This window comes from Syngnathoides biaculeatus, chromosome 18, assembly GCF_019802595.1.
Source record: "Syngnathoides biaculeatus isolate LvHL_M chromosome 18, ASM1980259v1, whole genome shotgun sequence".
Classification (NCBI taxonomy): Eukaryota; Metazoa; Chordata; class Actinopteri; order Syngnathiformes; family Syngnathidae; genus Syngnathoides; species Syngnathoides biaculeatus.
In genome coordinates this window covers 16,341,230-16,362,907 of record NC_084657.1, presented here as the reverse complement: position 1 = coordinate 16,362,907, position 21,678 = coordinate 16,341,230, and the positions used below count along the sequence as shown (strand labels likewise).

Sequence of the window (21,678 nt, the reverse complement as noted above, 5' to 3'; positions counted from 1 at the left end):
GCTGTGATGTCATCAGCTAGTCACACACAAAGACAAGGAGGCTCTCTTGACTCTCAACTTACTTAGCATACTTTGTTGTGGAGCAGCCGTCTACATCCTACTGTGAGTATCCCAGCCAACTCCATTTTAACTCTTCTTTTTCTTACTCCTTCTTGCTTTCTTATTCTCCTTTGCCGGGGGTTCCATGTGTGCACACAAAATTGGTTTACTCAACACCATCTGGGCTCCAGCGGTTCTGTTTGGCGACGAGTTTCCTTTCCCTCAAACTGTGCTTGTGGGGTGGGGGGGGGGCATTGTTTGCTTCCCAGCTGTGATTTTGGGGCTGAACGGTTCTCTTTCATTGCCTTTGATAAGTGTCTGACACGCTCTTCCACTTCTTTTCAAGTCAAAACTTGATCAAAAGAAGTGGCTTCTCGTGGGAGTTTGGGTGTGAATGGAACCTGGTTTGGAGAAGAAGGAAAGGTTGGTTTAGGGGGCTTCCATTATTCTTTCGTCTATTTATTTTTTTATTTGATGACAGAAGCAGTTCCATTCCTTATAGTGTCTCCACCCATAGTGGGCAGAGTCTGTCAATTTGGATGTAGACTCTCGTAACTGACAGGAATGAAAGCCGTCAAAAAGGCTTGCCCTGTTTTCTTCCTTGTACAGATCCTCCAATGATGAAAGGAAACTGAGATCCCGGCGTAGGGGAGAAAGCGTCCGCTCCGTAGAGCAATTTTATCCCGTCCTCTTCAAAAAGTGTGAATTGACGATGATCACTTGTCACAATTTGTGAAGTTCATCCAGAGACCCATCCTTCAGGATTTTTGGCACATCGAGATGTTTTGAAAACATGAAACTATAAAAGCATCACAATTCACCTCTGGAAGGAGAAACTACCTCCCTGCACCGCCTCAACCAGGTGGAGCCCCCCGGCCCCCTGACTGACCCGTTGTCTGAGCTGTCAAATCTGCCACCACAATGCTGCAACAGATCCTAAAGGACATGTACATCGACCCCGATGTGCTGGACGCTCTCAACGAGGACCAGAAAAAGACACTGTTCCTGAAGATGCGCCAGGAGCAGGTGCGGCGCTGGATGGAGCGTGAGGAGAAGCTGGAGCGAGAAGGCGAGAGAGTAAAGCCAAAAAAAGGTAACTCATCTCTTTTGCATTCCGATTTAGGTGTGTAATACGTTACAAAAATCTCACAGTATCCTGGATACATAGTGAACTACTGATGATCTCATCTTAATATACCCACAAATTTGTTTACCCACTTTAAAATCAGCTCTTTTCAGGTTTTAGTGAAACATTGTTTTGTAAGATTGGCAACAGCAGTCACACATTACCTTCTACCATCTAATGGAAGAGCATTTAATTTTTCCACCAGTTACTAAATGTTTCAGGAAAAGTTAGATAATGTAAAATAATAATTTTCAGACCTGACGAGCTTTCAAAGCGCAAGAATGTGCCACAGCAGTGTTTGGGAACCACTGCTTTAAAGCATAACTAACGTTCACTCAAGCAAAGGACCATCCGTCTTTCGTCTTGATATTGACAATCCAAATATTTCTCATGACAATGTTTGCAAAGTAGTTTTCTGTCAACAAATAGAGCAGCCCAGGAGCTGGAGTCACAACGCATGCAATTGCCATGACACATTGAATGCAGAGAGCTCATGTTCGCGGGCGTCTCAACAGCTGTTTGCCAACTCGGGCACAGTGCTTATCCTGAATCCATTTGAGCAGTTTAAAGTTTCCTCCCAGACAAACTTGCTTGAGCTCGACAAACTCCAGCTGCTCCCTATTAAACTAGCGTGAGCCATTTCGGACACGGCCACATAGTGAACCTGGCTTATACACTTAAAGACCCTTTATACACAAGTTTATAGTTTGCAAGACCGTTAAGTTGTTTAAGGGTGCAATACTCAACTTTATTGGAGCTTCTTTTGCGAAAATTTTTGAAGACTGCAATTCGTCATACATCAAATTTTGACACCCTACTTTTTGCATTCGCTGTTGAACAATCTCCAAAAAGCTCATTGACAACAAGCACTGAATGTACATCAAAATCAGCATGATTCATGGTTAAATGTCTCATTTATTCACCCAATTTTGACATGGATGTGTGAATCAGACCCTGAAGATACTTTAATTGTCAATAAATTGCAGCAAAAGGTTACATCCATTAACCAAGGTTGCCAAACACTTCACAACTTTGGCCCTTGTCTTTGCTATTCTATTCTTTGCTATTGTTCAAAACAGAAATAGGAGGCTGTTGTTTGAAGGTCAGTTCTGGCTATAACTGGCGTAAGTAAGTGAAACATGGCATGGAGTTGTGGATTTGTTGGCTGTTAACTTATGTATTTTCAACATACTAGTGTTACAAATGGTAAAAAAAAAAATATATATATATATATATATCAGCTGAAAAACCTTGGCTTTGTTTTGTTTTTGGGCGATTGCTTTTTGTGAGCGTGTTTTATTTGTTTTTAAGGATCAAAATAGTACTTTTTTCAGGTTTAATACAATACGCCACAAAAAAATATTTTTTGTCCCACACAGCGACAATTAACCAGTATAAAGAATTCTCAATTATTCTCTTTTTTTGTTTTTTTTTTTTTTTTTTTTGCATCTCGTTGGAATGTGTTCAAATTTCTCTGGATGATTGGCGTATTCATATCGCTAATGGCTAACACCCAATCTGTTATAAAGCATTAAAAGGTGTTGTTGAAGTCAGTCACTGTAGAATGTGTTGACGACAATCGATTTTAACCACTAAATATGTTAAAGCTCTCCCCCAAGCACCCGGTGAGACATTGAGAAATCACGTGATGGAAAATGATGACGAAAGCAAGAACACGAAAAAAAATCCCCAGAAGCGTCATACATGCAGTCACCATTAATTATTTTCTTTGCGTAAATACAGGAGTGGAAGAAGCAGGCTGTAACTCACAGGACTCCGTGACTTCAAACTGGTTGGACATACTGCAGAATCTCGCCAGTCTACATTTTCTCTCTGCTGGGGGAAAATGTGTGGTGGCGTGACGCTCGGTCGTGACCGAACACGCAGTATTGCTCGGGACCCGTGATGCATTTGGTTCATATGCTAAACGGGTTCATGAACTGTGACTGATACAGTAATGTGAACTGTCTCTTTTGGGCTAATGACAAAGCACTTCGTATTTATCAGCCTCGGCGCAGTGGGGAAGAAGACGACAATTTTTCTCTCTTTAATGAGCAGCATTGCTCTCAGTCAATTGAGTGAAGGCTCCAGGCTTGTATCATGAGGCCTTAACTCTAATTGTGAAAATGGTGCATGGTTCATCACGCTGAGCAATATGGGAAGTGAGCCAATCCTTGAAACAATTATCAGGGAACAAAACAGGAAGTAGACAGGAAAAGTATGTGTTTGAAACACAAAAGACAGAATTATGCTTAACTGAGTGGGAGAGCTCACATAAATACAGTACATTTAGGGAAGCTGGTGTCTCGTGCTGCTTTTGGGCTATTCTAGTCACGGGACTCATGAAATGTGAGACAGGGCAGGCAATCCATGTTTTTTTTCAATGTGTTAGCCGCATGTTCTGCTAGCGTATTTGAAAAGAAACTACTAAAAACAAGAATGGCACACGGTAAACTCACAAATCTCGAACAATGACTAACTGTTAAACTGTCAAAAACGAAAGGAATGCTGTCATGTTGTGTGTGTTTGCTCATCTGTAAAGAAAGAGTGTGACTTCCTGGTTCACGGGGGTTGACAGAGTAGACAATGGGCAGTCCTCAGGGTGTCTGAAGAGTAGACGGTGCTGCACGGCAAAAACCTGTCATTCAGATCTGCACTAAAATGTACGTGTTATTGCCTAGCCCATGTGCCACCTCGTTACAAAGTGGAGGAGGAATTTCTTATTTAATTTTTGCCTCTAAACTAACCAGCTAGAAAGTTTTGTGGAAGCTTGTTACATGGTGTTTGTTTAATTAACTTGCTGACCAAGTAAGTCACTAAAAGTTATACACATACTCCACAATTTCAGAAGTGTTATTCCCAAACTCAACTCACACTGCATGAATTGATCACCTGTGACAGAAAGTTAAACGTGAATGTCAAATGTCAAGAGCTCACATTACCCTGACTGACTGAGAGCTCCACATTTACTGCTGGAAATATGAGTCTAAATCTTGATTTTCCACCTGTGTGCAGTAGTTTGGTTTTAAATTTGCCAGCTGTCGGAATCAATCAAGAATTGGACCCCCCCATCTGTGGACCCTGATTGTTCTGCTAAAATCAACTGCAACGCAAAAGCAGAGCCGCTTCCCTAATGTGTGTCTGCAGTGAGATGTTTTCAGGAAGATATGATTTAAGGTCATTTGCGCAGTGCGTGGTCAGTTTTGCTAACTAAACCGCTACAAATTTTCATGGAAATTGATCATCAATTTGTGTGTGTTAGCAAATTAGTACATTAACCAACAAAGAGCAGTGGAATTAACTCTGCACTAAAAAAGGTGAAAAGAGGAATTCTAAATACTTACACCTCAATACTTTACTACAATGAAACATTTTATACTTTCTCCTAATATCTGATGCACTTTTACTTTCAATTTCTCTTCCTGCAGTTATTTCCTTAAACACACCGATAAGCAATAGTGATGTGCACGATTATTATTACTGTACTCCAAAATTAGCTGGCTGTCACGCTCAGAAACGAAGATAAAAAGAATCGGGTGGATTAGTTTTTCTTGTCTTGGCCACTTGTTGCTCAGCACACTTGACGGGGAACAATCACAGTCACTCTTATATGACTACCTGCTATAGGTGACCCTGCTGCGATACACAAATTAGTATTATGCGGATTAAAGAAATGTTTTTCATGCCTGAATTGCAGCTTTTCATTAACTATAAGTACGAATTGAAACGTGTACTATCTTGAATGGAGTTTCCTTAATATAAATCTATCGTCTGCAAGATGTTATACGTTGGCTATCAACATTGTCATCCATCTGTCCATTTTCTTAGCCGCTTACCCTCACAAGGGTCACAGGCAGTGCCGATCCCAACTGTCAATGGGCAAGAGGCGGGGTACACCCTGAACTGGTTGCCAGCCAATCGGAGGGCACATAGAGTCAAACAGCCGGACTCACATTACACCTTGGGGCAATTTAGAGTGTCCAGTTAATGTTGCACGTTTTTGGGATGCGGGAGGAAACCGGAGTGCCCGGAGAAAACCCACGCGGGCACGGGGAGAACCTGCAAACTCCTCTCAGGCAAGGCCAGGATTGAACCTGGCACCTTAGAACTGTGAGGACAATGCTTTCCAGCTGAGGCACCATGGCGCACAAAAATTGTCAAGTTTGTTTATCTTAGTTGTCACAAATAGGTTCACAGGCTCACAGTTCACAGAGATGGACAATTGGGCCAAAACCCCTTATCTAGGCGAGGAAAAACTCCAAAACCACATTTGGGGGAAAAAGAAAGAAACCTTAAGAAATTATGGATGGAGGCCTCCCCCTACCAGATGATCTGGCTGCAATGGATACACAGTGGGTAACATTAATCAAATGACGTGATAAAGAAGTGCTATACAATGTTAGTTTAAATAGCAGGAGAGTCTATTTGATGAAATGAAGTGCTGTATGTAGACCCCTCCTGATAGATGGTCCTCCTCGGGTCTTGTTGAGGTCAGATGATGCAGAATCCAGAAACAGCCTCCCTTCGCTCATCACCATCTCGCTCACTCTCTGATCAGGGAGGGGAAAAGAGAACCCTGCAGCTAGACAGACCTTTATCCAGATGTCTGGGAGGAGTGGTGGGGTGAGAGACTAGTTGCAGACTTTGTGTGATTTCATCAAATTCAGGAGCGTATAAATAAATTTGAAGTCAAGATCTGAGCATATCTGCAGAAGTAGCCTAATTACCATTTTTTACTTTGCGCCAAAACTGCCTATAGGATTGCTTGAGGTCTGAGATCTCAGCTGCAAACCAGGGTGTAGGCATTTTTATTTTGAATGGTGCTAATGTGCTTGCACTTGTGGTTAACAGCAAGTCTCAAATTTCCCGTGCAACTTGTGCCACGTACCTGACAAAGGTGGCTGTTTGCCGCCGTCATTCTAGCATGCGTGTTCTTTATCAAATTTGTTCCAACCATTGTCTTTTCGTCGTCATCGTCGTGCTCTTGCTAAGGCCAGCGAGAATGTGATCCACAGGCTAGGCTGGCAAAACCAGTTTGCCATGACAGGCTAATTTGAAGATAAACAACACTCACACTGTCATACCTGCGTCAGCTGCTTCACCACTCACACTCCTGAGGGCGCTTGTACGTCAGCGACGAGCTGCATAATCACTTGTCAGCCAAAAAGCGAGAGCGGCTGCTTATCTGTGTTCAAGTTTGGAAGTCAAACATGTGGGAGACATTTTGGGGAATATGTGATCTTTTAATTTCATTATAATGATGATTATCAAATCAACCCACATGTGGTCGAAATGATACATGTCAGTGGCTTGAATCTTTGTAATGTTTCTTCTTCAAAATGAAAATGATTAATTGAACAGCCATTGCAAAGTACGGCCCAGAGGCCGCATTGTGTCCTACTGAATGTTTAAATGATCAGTCTTGTAATATCCATCCATCCATTTTCTTTTGCTGCTTATCCTCACGAGGGTCACAGGGAGTGCTGGAGCCTATCCCAGCTGTCAACAGGCAGGAGACAGGGTACACCCTGAACTGGTTGCCAGCCAATTGCAAGGCACATAGAGACAAACAGCCGCACTCACAATCACATCTAGGGGCAATTTAGAGTGTCTGATTAATGTTGCATGTTTTTTGGGATGTGGGAGGAAGCCTGGAGAAAACCCACGCAGGCACGGGGAGAACATGCAAACGCCACACAGGCGGGGCCGGGATTGAACCCGGTTCCTCAGAACTGTGAGGCCAACGCTTTACCAGCTGACCCACCGTGCCGCCCAATGTAGTTATTCATTTTCTTATATCATTAAAAATTTGGTTGCCCTTTGCGGATAAAACTATATTAGTCAAAGTAAAATATATATACATGTATTTTTCATTTTATGAAATGATAGGTTAGTTTTTAATTAATTCTTTAATTTATAAATAATACACTTTACAATGTAAACTATAAAACATTATTACGCTCTATGGGTTCACAAAAGATCATGTCTGTACATGTACTGTACCTAATGTATATATTCTGTTTCTCATTCTCAAGTTTCACATCTGTCAATAATCTTGCCCCAAACATTGCCATTGCGTGGGAGGGGTCCATCGGTTTACTCCAATGTTGTGTTTTTTTCCTCACAGCCAACAGCAAGAATGTGAGCTGGTTGCTGGGTCGCGATGGCGACGTTGCCGTCATTGTCATCGGAGAAATGGACGAGTTGAGTTCCAAATTCATCAGCTCGGAATTGGGAGAAAAGAAGGCACCCTGTCCACAGAAGAATTCAGTGTAATGCAGTGTATTTATGTACAATATATGTCGATGTAATGTGTACTTCGCTGTAGGCGAGATTTAACCAAAAAGATCATTTTCTGTTACAGCAACCAAACAATTTTGAAAAGCAGACTTAATGCTGAAGTCATGACTGAGAGAGAGAACCTTCCTTCTCAGACACAACCTGGAATATCCTTGAATTTGAAGGTATGTAAATATTGAAATAATCGCAACTGTTAAGAGTATCCAGGGTGGAGGAAATGTGTTCTTTGTTGCTCAGGCCTTGGAAAATAAGTGTTTTCACACTCATTCACATGTTAGATCAAGATGAAATACTGTAAATACAGAAATTCTGTTCACCACTCAAAACATGATCTTGATTCTTCACATTGACAAAATTACATGTGTTGCCATCAAATCCACATTTGCGCCTCTTTTTAAAACAGTGGCTACCCCCAATTGCAAATGTCTCTCAAGCCATTTTTATCTCTGTGACATAATATGTAATGTACAGATTGCCTCTCGTAGCCAGGCTAAATTGTAGGAGTAAAAAAAAATATTATAAAAGTGGGGCTGGGCGCTATTGTAAAATTGTAGCCTATCGCAGCTCTTTACGGACAGGAGCCGGATTATAGAGCTTGTGCACCTACGTCACCGAAGTCACGTGGAGACGACACGAAAATACGTCTTATAGCACGACGACCAGAGGACAAGCGAATTGGTTCCTCTGTAGCGTTTCCCAAGAACTATTTATAATGCCAAGTTTGCTCATTTGAGAAAAATGCGTTTAAAAAAAAATAAATAAGACGAAGTGGCCTCCTACGCATTGGACTCATTTGAGAACAATGCATAGTAAAAAAATAAAATAAAATGTCTGTCGGGGAGAGGTTTACAGAAACAACGTGTGGCCGTAACACGCTTCCGTGTACGTTGGAAACGACTCCCTGTCGTTTTTTTTTTTTTTTTTTAACGCATTGTTCTCAAATGAGCCAACTTGACATTGTAAATACTTCTTGGCAATTTGAGATTAAGAAGAATAATTACTACCTGAAATGAAGCGATTGCTACACAGTCATGTGTATTTGGTTGGGCACCATCCATCACGTTTAATTGCCGAAATCCATCGCTCTTTTCTGGTCTTTTCAGCTGGTATTTGAATGACATCTTTGAATATCTGTCTTGTCTGTTGTAACAACCAACAGCACAACAAGTCTCTGGCATTGAGAATATTCTCCTCTGGTTTAATTAACCTCACACTGTCGAGCAGCTCTTTTTGACCGGCAATATGGCGCCGTGAAAATGCACGAGCTCTATACCTTGAACTGCTGGTCAGCCAATCACAGGGCACATATGTATAAACGAACAAACATTCTTGCTCACAATCCCACCTAAGGGCAATTTAGAGCAGGAGGGAGATGTTGTTGTTTTTTTTTAAAGTATTTATCTTCAATCAATTTTAATCGTGTCTTTGTAATTTCAAATGGCGACATGACTTGTTTTGTATGTTTTCTCAAGGCCAAATGTGAAGAGGGGAGCACTTTACACCCCCTGGCGGTGAGTTGGCGCATTGACCTGATGTCATTGTGAGTCCAGCGCTTGCATTGCGTGATGGCCAACCATGGTGTAATGTCTTTGTTACGCCCACAGGTGTCAGTGAGTGAGCATTCATCAGCATCCGCAGTTGCACAAAAGGTACTTAAATTAATTAATTGATGCACACAATTTTAAGATCTCACTATGTAATAGTTAGTAGTGATAGTAGTTACCCAAGATGGGAATTAATTTTAAAAAGGCTTTAATGGGTTCTCATCGGGTTATTCTCACTTCCGTCCGAGTAACAGGAAACTGTGGTTAAGCCAGAGGTCCTTTCAGTCACAGCGTCACTGCATATCATCTTTCTCCCAGTATTCCGCCTTCATGCACTGAGCTCTAACCAGGGCTTTTCACAGAGTTCAGCGTTTGAAATAGCTGAACTTTACTGACCTCACGAAGTCTGGGGAGCACGACTTTCACACTGGGTCACTTTTTTGTGTCACGTGCACGCAAGCGTGCGTGCGCTCACATAAGCACACAACACACACACGGGCAATAAGAAGCTGAAGGAGAAGAGCCACTGCGGATATTCGGGCCGCCCTAGAACAGATGGTTGATGAACTTGATCAGGGAATTAGAGCGACGCGTCATTCGCCGATGGATGGGATTGCAGGGACATCCCCGGGGTTTTTTGGGGTGGGCCGAGTCGAAATAGCTGTTCTCAAGATTTTTTTATTTTTTTTTAACCACACAAGCAAACTCCCTTATTTATTCCCCAAGCCATGCTGATGCATTTAGCATGGACACTTGAATACAGTTTGGCAAAGACCAAATTCGTAGCCTCAACCCCCATTTTTTTTTTTTTTTTTTCTCGACTGAATGTTCTCTCTCTAAAAATGTTTCCCATAAGAAACAACTGAAATAGATACAGTGAACTCTCTTACAGTATATTCGGGGTGCGGCACTCACAAATTCACATTCTCACTGATTTATTCGGGGGGTAGGTAGGGGGGACCTATCCTCCAGTATTGTCTGTTTTTGCACTCAGCCCAATGCATTAAATGCTATATTGTGGCCTCTTGCTGCCAAGGAGGCAACATTTAAACAACAGTCATGCTTTGACCCCCACTCATGGCCTCTCTATAGGCAATTTTTGACCTTTTTGGAGGGATGCCAATTGCGTTGGAGTTTTGCTACCGCAGCAGGACTTGATCCCTATCCTTGCAAATAGCACAGGACGCTGAGCTGTTTTTAGAGGCCACCGTTTGTCTTCAAACATTCTGAATCGGATAGGCTGCGTTTAATTAATGTTTAAGTATACACATAAAAACCAAACTGCATAACTTAAAAAGAAAAATTTAAACTGGTGAATTTAATATTTTAGCTTTGGTTAAATAAAATTAGTTTAGCGTATCCTGAAACCCTTGACCAGCCTCCTGTCACCCATGTGTAAAATTAAGGCAATCACTGTATCATAAAACTTAGAAATTATAAATTATGCAATCACCTTTAACTTTGATGATGCATGAAGGATGCAGAGACCAAATATGCCAAATGTATGCATTAACACTGAAGTACAGCTTGTATTTTGTCCTTATTTTGTTATGAACTCACTGTTGCTTTTAGCCATGTTATAAGGACATGAATGTTATTTATTGTATCTGAAGAGCCAAGCAGAGTCTATGTAGATGCCAATTGAAGGAGCAATTTTTATGTTATTTATGTATTTATTTATTTAAACACTGGACTGGTAGCCATGACGTCTACCGTAATTTCCGTGACTTTTTTCACACGCTCTCAACCCTGCGGCCATGCGACGATTCGGCTAATTTGAAATTTTTTTCTAACGGCCGCAAGGGGCACTCGAGTGGAAAAGGTAAGAGTGAGACCAGAGGAATATATGTGCCGAGGAAGTGACTTACTGGTATGTTTTTTTTTTTTTTTTTTTTTTTTAACGGGTCCTGTATTAGTTAGGGTTAGTGCTGTGCTCGCGTGTTGCTGCTCTGTTACTGGCGCGTCTCAGTGACACAATGACACAATTAGACTTCTTGTTCCTTACCTCATCCATGTGGGAATCTTAAATATAATCACCCATTTTATTACCCATGCATTTGAACATTAGCTTTTTTTTAGGGGCCGGGAAGATAGTAGTCAAGAAAACATTTTGCAGGCAACGTAAAATGACATGGAGTCCCGGATCTATCCCTCGGGCCTGAAATTAAATACCTGTGCTTTAGTTGCTTACTAAGATGAAGTCTAGTGAGATTAGCTGACACATCATGCAAGACAGTTCAAATTAATTTTGTGTGACTGACTTTTAAAGCTTATTTTTCCCCAAATGTGGGTCGGTTTCCAACTTGAAAAACCTTCATCGCATTCAAATTTGGAGGATTCACTGCTGAACGATTAGTTCCTCAAGGAAAAAGAGGGTCGACTGCTGCAGTTTCAGTGGCTTCTGCAGGTTTGTCCAACTGATAGAGAGGCAGGGAAGCAAAATTGTTGATTAAACTGGCGGAAGACCAGTGAGAAAGATTAGTGCACTGGCTTGATTTCCAAGTCGTCTCATAATTTTCTTCCCACACATAATTAAAGCCTTAATCAGCGGTCATCGGTCTGTTTGTGTCCTTACCGTGTGCTCTCATTACCCGCAGAGAAGGGCAATTTGATGAGTCATGACTAGACGTAATTCTAGAACCAGGGGGCTGGGGGGTGCTAGGATACATTTTTGGGGTGCTTTAGCACCCGCAAAAAAGGCTCATGCTAATGACAGTGACAGTGATTACATATTGAGTATGTTGCTCTTCTCCAACTTTCATTATTTCCTTTTCTCTCTGCAGGATGAGAAGTCACTAGACGTGGCTAAAGAGAAGGCCGTCTCCCAGCCCAGGCTTCCCAGGAGAAGCAACGCTGTCGTCATCAAGCCGGCCAATGCCAGCGTGGCGCCGGGACCCGTCAACACAAGACCCGCCGTCGCAAATCTGAGGCAGGCCAGCCTGGCGTCACCTCCTCCCTTCAGCGCCGCGGCCAAAATGGACAGCAGAACGACGGCGGCTTCTAAAGTGGGCTTGCAGTCAGAGGGCTTTGACAAGATTGAGGAGTCACGGAATGCCAAAGGTGAGTGGGTATTGCATCATGGGAAAGGGCATGGGGAGTTAGGATTTAAAGCTCTGAAGGGGCTCCCAAGACCCTGCATGGACACACGACCCTATAAATATTAAATCATACTGTCATGTCAGGTGGGTCAAAGTGTCCACTCCAGTGAGATATATACTGTATACAATACATATGCAGTACTGCACTCTCCTCTGAAACTATTCCAATTTGAAATCTTTATATGACACTCTACAAAATACTTGAAAATAAAATCCCATATGACTTGTAGTAAATTACAAGGCTTTTAAAAATGTAATCATAATATGTCATGTAATATTTAGAATTTTGATACATGACAGTAAAACATTTTCTTTCATAACGTTTTTTTTTCTTTATTATCATTACTTACCCTGATTGCCAGAGAGGCATCTGTTTTTTTTAATGAAGTCTGAAGCTGCCATTTTGGCTCGTTTAAATCATTAGAATAATTTTTATTGGCCAATACTGTATGTTGCAACCACACCAGGACTTTGTATCTGGACATTGGAGCCATTCTAGTATGACAGCAAACAAGCCAATATGACAAAATATACATTAGTTTCATACATTGAACAATGTAAGGCAAGCAATAATGTGGCAATGCGGACAAAGACAACTGCGCAAATGATGCAGAATTGTCAATCAATTTAAAATTAATTCATATATGCCAAAATTGTGTAAATACACCACAGTCGTCGAGCATGTAAGTGACGTGCTCAACAGCGGTTATGCCAGTAATCACCAAAGGTTTCGTTTACCAACTAGAGATCTACATAGTTCCTAATTACGTTAAGATGTATAAATTCTTATAATGATCGCTGGCATTATTCCGTTATATTTGGTCAAGTAACATTCTCGATAGACGATACTTATTAGAGTACTTTAAATCCACTGTACTTTTTACTTTTACTTGAGTATTTATGTGAAGAAGGTTCAATAGTTTGACTCCGGTCCCTACTTTTATTTAGCTGTTTGTGCTATTTTTAGATTCCACCTTCAAATTTCGCATAGGGCACCCATTGAGCCAAGCCAACACGACCACCAGCATTATTTGACTCCGATTCACCAATTAGATGGCACAAGGCAGTCACATGACTGTGCATGTAGCTTTCGCAAGCCAATCAAAATGACTCATTTAGGTGGGGGGTTGTTTTTTTTTTTTTTGGGCGGTTACCAATTGAAATGATGGCAGGCGTGTGTCGACTCCCGTGTAATTATCATTTTTTATTTCATTGCGCTGATTTAACTAACTTACTGTTTACTTCAGTATTTCTTTCATTGAGTAGTTTCTTACTCTTACAATATTTAAGTAATTACTTATTCCTTTTACTCGCATCATATTATTCTAAAGCAGCAGTATTATTACTTGATTGCAATATTTGGCTACTCCACCCACCTCTGTAAAACTAACACTGAAATGGGATTTTTTTTTTTTTTTCCACACACAGACACATTTTCCAACACGTCTGCCACAGTTGAGTTTCATTCCATTTCTAATTAGACATCTCACAGCGGCAAAAGACCGAAAACCGAATGCGGCTGAAAACGGAGCTCACACGCATGACGTCACATTAATTTCCACTAAAGCAACAACAGTGCTCCAAGTGGAAGTGTTGAGCTGGAGCTGCCTCCGCAAGGTTTCAGCAGTTGGAGAAGGATTTATTCCCCCCCCCCCCCCCCCCCCTTCTAATCTGCTGGCCAAATAGTACCTCAGCCTCTCGGAATCTTTATGGAGTGGCAAAATCAAACCAGGCCAACCCGAAGGGGGGAAAGAAAGCAAATAAGACTTGTGATTTGTGATATTTCCTAGGTTGGTTTATTTGGTCTCGGTTGTCACGGCTGCGTACATTTAGATTTACTACGAGAAATTGTAATTCCTGTAGGATTTGTGTGTGAATGCTGGGGGATGACACGCATCTGAAAGGCGCAAGAGAGTGAATTGAGTACTTTTGATTCACTTTAATTAATGCGTCGCAGATCATCATAGCAGTCCCTACATACAGGTTTATGCCCCCCAGTGACTCTGAGAAGGGGTGATGTCAAAGTACTGTCATCAAATTGTACACTTGACAAGCACCATCATCTTGAAGTGATACCATATTATCACTGCTTTTCTCCCATTCCCAATAGGCTCCATTTACAGACTTTTTCTGTGAACAGCAGCAAATTCTATACTCTGAAGACAACACTCATCCAAAGCAATTCTGTTCCGTTCAATTCCTTTGAAATCAGCACCATCCAGTGGAAAACAATAATATTGTTGGTTAAAAGGCTATTTGTAGAGGGAGCCTGTTCCAGTTAGATCCCTCTGCTGGAAGAATCCTCATCCTGCATCACGTTCAAGTCATTTTTTTCCCCAAAATTTCTTTGGACAACAGACACAGTCGAATGGCTTAAAAGTATTAACATTTCTTTAATATTCATGGGAGCTTGGCATCATAAGTGTCTCTTAAAATCGAGAGCGGGAAACAACAATTCTGGGAAAAAAAAAATATTATTTGTAACAATGAATGAATCAATAAATATACAAATGAATTCCTGGATAGTAGGGGAAATAAATACAACTCCTGATACGAGAAAAAAGGAGGACTTTAAGAAATGTGTCTGGCCCCGCGTTAGTGAAGCTCCCGTAAAAACAAAGGAAACGAGCAGCTGCAGGCTGCAGGTAGACGCACGTCGGACACGGAGGCGGATAAATGTCTCCACTCCGGACAGGGAATACCGAGCGAGTGTCTGTCCTTGACAATGGCAGGATGCTCGTTCCAAGGGGTAGAGGTCGCCTCAACGCTTCAACCCTCAATGCTTCAGCTGTTTGTGTTTGCGTGAGGGTCGTGACAACCGTTCCTGTTTCCCCCAAGCAGGAAGTGTGACCTGTCACACGAGCCACAACTGTCAAAAGATGCCTGGGACGAAATGAAAGAAGGCTTGTGCAAACCAGAGCGACACAATGTGGTGACAATAACCAAGTTATCCTTGATAATGGTAATGTAATAACGTGACATGACAGGAAGATGAAAGGTTTTACCATGAATTATCTTTATTTGGGGAAGTTGGTTTTCAACAAGTAAGGGAGAGCTTTAATATACAAAAGTCAAACTTTATTACATTATGTGTACCGTATTTTCCGCACTATAAGGCCCACCTTCAATGACTGGCCTATTTTAAAACTTTTTTTTTTTTTTCATATATAAGGCGCATAGAATAGACGCGACAGTAGAGGTTGGGGTTACATTATGCATCCATTAGATGGGCTGCGCTAAAGGCTCAATATTGATCCATATATAAGGCCCACCTGATTATAAGGCGCACTGTCAGCTTTTGAGAAAATTAAAGACTATTGGGTGCGCCTTCTCAAGTAAATGCTCTTTTGATTTGGCGGAGGTCACGCGTACTCCCCCCAAATTATTGCAAAGTAGGCCAATTCCTTTATTTGTACAATAGACTAAAAACATTTGGGTTTGATGCGTAAAGATGATTATGAAACAAGTGTTGTTGACATCTGGTTCAGATATCCGTCCACCCATATTTAATGTGGACAAAAGTATTGGAACGCATATTTATGTGGACAGGTGGGGTTTATTGCCCGGATGCACTGCTTAGCCAAACAATTCCCATCATTTTGAATGTCTTCTCTGTTTCAGATAGAGATTACTCCTGGGAAGACCATGTTTGTACTCATTACTGGTAGAACCAACAGTAAAACCAGAGTGCTGTCTATAGGTGGGTGGGTGGAGGGAGGGGATCAAAGGAACCGGATAAAATGAAAATCAATGATAGACGTTGCACAACCATTGATCCAAACCAATGCAGTCGTTTAGCATTTACTGAAAAACAACAAGTCAAAAACAAATGTTTTCAGTCTGCAACAAAATTAAAGGAAATGGCCTCACTCTTGCAAATTTTTTTGGAAGGGGACTGTTATTATTTACTCTAAATGCAACTTTTCTTTTCTTTGCTAGCCACGACTAGTGTGAGTGTGAGTGTGTGAAGTTTAACACCCAAGACTTGCAGTCTTTGTCCCTTGGTCTTGAAAGCAATTATCACTGTTGCACCGACGTCGCCACATGGTACGTATACCATGATGTTAATTGGGCAATCCACATTGGTTGCGTAAACATTCACTTCAACGACATCCGATTACAAGGATAGAAAATGTAATAACGGCCTTGTAGTTTCAAATCCAATCTTAACGCGGAATGAATTTCCATAAGAGTCCATATGCCTTTGGAACCCACAGAAGGTAGGGAAATATTGACTTGTATTGTGCTTTTATTGTTGATATTCAAGGTAAGGGAACTATTCTTGTAGTGAATGTTGTACACATGACAACTTGGTGTTTTTTTTTATTGGCTCATTTTTACTTTTACTTTTCAAAAACAAAGGGAAAGAAATGGATCATTAGTGGTATGATCTGTGATGTTAGCATGTTGAGTTGCAAAGTCTTGTTCGTTCGTGCCTGTCGGAGATTTCAGTTTTGACCTTGTATTTAATTGTTTGTGTATTCATTGGAGTAGATCTGGCTTACTTATATGGGCGTTTAAAATGATATTTCATGTGCATTGGTTGCTTGCCATTGGTTATACAATTAATATCCAGAAATGCCCAAATTTGGGGACATCCACTCTGTATTGGCTAAATATGCAGGAAAAGACTGTTTTTCTTTCAACATTCTCATTCTAAAAACTATAGTGTATTAAGAGTTTAGCAAAATTTCAATAATGACGATGTGAAGCCTATTTCAGGGACACAACCATATTGGCCGTCAGATATTTACAGTTTTGAGTAAAAAGACACACAAGGAGGCTAAAAGTAAATTTGCTTTTGTAGTCAGACTTACTGGGCATGATGGTGACGCAGAGTAATCGTCTTTTGCGGTGTGGTGAATTATGATGATAAACCTGATCAACCAATCGGCATAAAATGTTTATGATCGGACGATACCGATATCACCGATCCGTTCGGCGTAAAGATTATTCGTTCTATATTTTCTCTTGCTAAAATCGTTGTTTTTAAGAGGCTGGTAATATTGTTCTGCAGAGAGTCCTCCCTGGATTCAGCATCCGGTAATTGCATCGGAGCATGTCCTGCGGGTGAGATTCATAAAATTGCTCACTTCATTAGTATGGCATTCATAATTTGCATTCTACACCGAGGATAAAGCATGTTTGAATCCAAGTACTTCTGTACGTTGTTGTCAGTACGCAAGGTATAATTCTTTCTTTTCAATCTTAACTGGGAGTAGTATTTAACAGCTTGACGCCCCTTTTTCATCAATCATTCACCCTTTGCCAAACTGCTGCCACCAGTCGGCCTCCGCAAGTCAAAGCAAATTGGTCGAAAGAGAGCTCGTACCTCAAAAAAACGAGTTTCGCTCCTATCTCACTGTGTGTGCCCGTTCACAGTACAGTAGCTGTTATTATTTTTACACTTCTATGACAGTTTACCAGAACGGAGCTGTACTTTTGTTAGTGTTTGGTTATATTAATACATTTTGAAGATGTGACACATCTGTAGAAGCTATAGCGTGTGTGTGTGTGTGTGTCCTCTATATATGTGTGTGTGAGTGCATGTGTGTCGGCGTTGGTGTTTATAACCTCCTTTTTCTATCAGCGGGCTCGGCTTTCCTCTCTTCTCTCCTCACCTTCAGAGGGAAGGACGCACATTCCTGGGCCGCTTCCCGACTCTAGCCCTGGGCGACGCTCAGCCCCGTGCTGATAAGTGACAGGGGCCTCAGTGGCGTGCACACGCGCACACGCACGCACGTACGCACGCACACACACTGTCCTTCTGTCCACAGACGTGCTGCTCGGGAATTCTGCCCTCTGCCCCACTTCTGCCTCCCCCCCCCCCACCTCCTTCCTCTCTCCTGCTCACACGCTTGGCGAAGGGTCTTTAAAGAGATAGATTGGTCTTTAATTTCAGCGCCAGTCTGGTCAGTGGCGCTATCGCCCGACGCCTCCTGCACACCCTCCCTCTCGCCCACTTGCCCGCACCCCTTGCCCCGCTCTGCAAAAAGGTGGGAGAGGTCTAAATGAGAGATTTACTCATCAATTCAGGGTGATTTAACACAGATATTTTGGTCCACTTGATGGTTGTTTATTTGCAGAACAGTGTCATTTTTTTCCTCCTTTGTTATAGTCGGACTGTGTAGGTGTTTTTTTTTTCACCTTAGTTGATACTAAAAAAAAAAAAAACACACACACAAAAAAAAACAAACTCCCGCTTTCTGTCTGCCTCTGTGTTTATTAAGTATTCCACTCAGACCTTCACCAAGGCTCCGAGCACAAAAAAAACAGACTCTGACCGCCACTCAATGTGTGTGTGCGTATCCGCATGTGCGTCCGCCTTGTGCGCTCGGTGCGTGCCTAAATGTGTGTCAGCCTCAATTGCTGGAGCCTGCCCAGGGTTTCCGTGGTGACTGCACAACACAACGAGACAATCAGGGGCAGGCCCACGCAGCGCGGCGAGAGGACATTAACGCAGGGACCGGGGGTGGGGTCAGAGGTCAGAGGAAGGCAGGGAGAGAGACGCAAAACCAACAAAGGTGAAGCGTAAACAGCAATAAACAATAACCTACTTTCATGTGTTCATTTTTTTCAAAGAAAAGGCCCGAGGAGCGCCTGGCATGTGTGCGTGCGTGCGTGTGACGTGGAATTTGGTCGCACGCCCGAGCGAATTGGTGAGCAGGAGGGCCGCGTGAGGCTCGGCTTGGCGTTGTTGTTGTGTGGCGTGAGAATGTGTCTCTTCAAATCCCCACCGACAGAGACGCATGCTTGTCGCTCTATTTTGTGTGCGCGAAGGCTGCTTGTGTAGCACGCACACTCTCTCTCTCTCTCTCTCTCTCTTTCTCTCTCTCACATATCTGCGTCCCCCGGGGATGACGCTAAAAATATGTGGCTCCTCAAGCCTTCTGGTGTCTGAGCAGCGTCTGTCTGCTCTCCATTGCCTCCCTCCTCCCTTCTCTTGCGCCTGTTCCCTCCATTCCTCCCTCAATTACACCCTCTACCTCGGCGAGCGAGCGCGCACGCACACACACACGCAGGGACAAACTACGGCCAGCTGTGTCCCCGCTGCACTTCCATGGAGGATGACCTCTGCTCAGCCACGGTGGGATAAAGGGAGGCGGAAAGGAAAAGCGAAAACAAAAAAACAAGAGCGGAGTGAGGAAAGAGCAAACGATAGAGCTGCTGAAAGAATTCTAGCTTTAATAACAATCTTTTAGAGTTTGCATTTTCGTCTGTTTTTTCCCCAAATCGTATTTTTTTCAAAATTTCACCTTTTTGGGCACCATCATACTCTCTAAACTGTTCTGTGCTGGAGAAATTGTGGGAAAATAGTGTTAGCATCTCTCCAAGATTTAAAAAAAAAAACAAACAAAAAGTTAAGCGTCTCATATGTGGTCAGTAGGTTTGTGGGCAGCATAGTGTATTTTGTAAAAGTACTTGTATAACAACATGCTGTTAGTATTTTTCCAATAAATGCCCCTATGCTGTGTATTACTTTGTAGTAACACAAATCTAAAGTTACAAAGAAACAGCTTGAATTTTCTCAAGAACAGCCCAATCAATAACTGTAATGACGAGATCACAGCAGAGAAGAGGCCAGCAAAGCAATCTGATTGGAGTCTGGGAAGCCATGAGATCACTTTTTTTTTTTTTTTTCTGGAAAAAGTGCAACCACAGTTCTTGCTCACTGGTCAATCACAAAATATCACGAAACAAAGTATGTATTATTTGTTTTATGGTGGTCCAAGGGGAATCCAGTCTAACCTCATCTGTCAGCCTATCCATTACTACCACAAACAGGAAGGGGCTCAGGGTGGATCCCTGATGCAGTCCCACCTCTACCTTAAATTCTTCTGACATTTCACTTTACTTCACTTACTTTCACAAGATTTAAAAGAATCCTTTTAAATGTGAAAAGGTGGGGAAAAAAAACAAATGTAAAAAGTATAAAACCCAAGAAAATCAGCACAAAAATACATGCTGTATAAGTCGAGTGTGTTCTACTGAGAAATAAACGAAATTTAATTTGGAAAAACCTGGTAGCCTTAGCTCCAGCGCTGCTCCTAACAGCGCATTTGAGGTGTAGTGACTGTTCCACTAGTATTAGAACCCAAGATCCTGATTCTTTAATAGGCAAAGGGCAGCACCAATGTGGAGATATTCACATTATTATCATACTTGTTACTATGGCTGAAAGGTCTTTCTAAAGCAAATAAATATTTTTTTTTTTTTTTTTTTTTTTCCCAGGGATGACTGCGTTGGAAGCGCCTGGCAGGGTGTCGTCAATGAAGGTGGGCTCATCGGGGAGCACGGCGCCTAACGCCGGACGGGGCCGAGTGGCCCAGCTGATGAAAACCTTCAGCGTCGATACTGGTCTGACCCCCCCGACGACTCCCACGCGCGGCGTCAAGCCTCCTCTCCCGACCAAGCCGAGCCACTTGCGCGTATCCGCCACTTCTTCTGTTCGGTAAGGTAACCGCGATGCAGACCCAAAGAATCCAGAGAGAAGCCACACTGGACAATATTGGACCATGTGGAAGGACATTTGTTACATTGCTGTCAGTATACCAAAGCACAAAAAAAAAAAAATGGAAATGCTTGAACTGTCTCATGTGACTGTCACATTATTTTGTGATTCAGTTTGCATTAGGTCATGCGCGGTTTTCTCTTCGTTCTCTTGAGGTGGAATAAGGTACAGAAGGATCCTCGCTTGAATGGAATCGCCTCATTGAACGTTATTATGGTGTGTCACATGACTCCCTGCCTCGGTGGAGCTCGTTGAGGTCCAATGACGGTGCCAAAAATTCCCAACCCCTCCCATTGGATCAAATCTTGACAGGTTCGATGGGCATTGCCAAATCATCCAAATCTGTTCAGTGTTACGTCTCAGTACTATATTAAAGACTTGTACAGTGTCTTTTTTTTTTTACTACTTTTTTACATTTTCTATAGGGAGAATGATATGTAATGGACGAGTTTTAAAGTGTATACAAATTTGAGGCATTTTGGATGTCGAGCTTGTGTCATTGAATCAAAGAGGCAATAAATGGATGTATTTAAAAGTCACATGACAGCTGTAGCCATTCTTTATTTGAAAGGGAAAAATGTCCAGAATGAACGAAAAATGGCAGCAATTTGCACGATGCACTGGTTTGGGATAAAAAGCGTTTCTGTCATTCTGTCATCAAGCACAGATTATTTTAATGATTTAGAATGCCGGTGGACAAGCTATTGTGTTGGCGTTAGCATCAAGCTAACGCTACAGAGCGGTTGCAATGTAACAGGTGTGATTCAAGACGGGATGGGCAGGATTTGTCAAGTTGTGGCGTTCCAATCTAAGTAAAGTGAACTCGGGTTTGCCAGATCAAAGTTGAGTCATTCGTGAGTTTTGGCCAAACGCGTTCAACATCCTAACATTGGCGACACTGCCTAAAGTCGGTGGCTGTCGGGGGGAAGCCACGTAGCAGCAACAAATGAAATGTATTCTATACAGCTACTTTAAGAACTTAAATATGTTGTGATATAATCAAAGCAAGCAAATTATTTGGGTTGTTTAAGACAAACCAGCAAAAAAAAAAAAAAAAAC

General features: G+C 42.1%; 1 protein-coding gene across 1 annotated transcript; it reads left to right on the top strand.

The window, feature by feature from the left end:
- The first annotated feature begins 325 nt into the window (after positions 1-325).
- Positions 326-21,149, top strand: zgc:100829 (uncharacterized protein LOC445149 homolog). Its single transcript, XM_061804462.1, has 8 exons — positions 326-462; positions 649-1,132; positions 7,293-7,437; positions 7,530-7,629; positions 8,938-8,976; positions 9,070-9,114; positions 11,793-12,069; positions 20,340-21,149. The coding sequence occupies exons 2-8, from the start codon at positions 961-963 to the stop codon at positions 20,561-20,563; spliced, it is 1,002 nt and encodes a 333-aa protein (XP_061660446.1). The 5' UTR covers positions 326-462; positions 649-960; the 3' UTR covers positions 20,564-21,149.
- Positions 21,150-21,678: the final 529 nt, after the last annotated feature.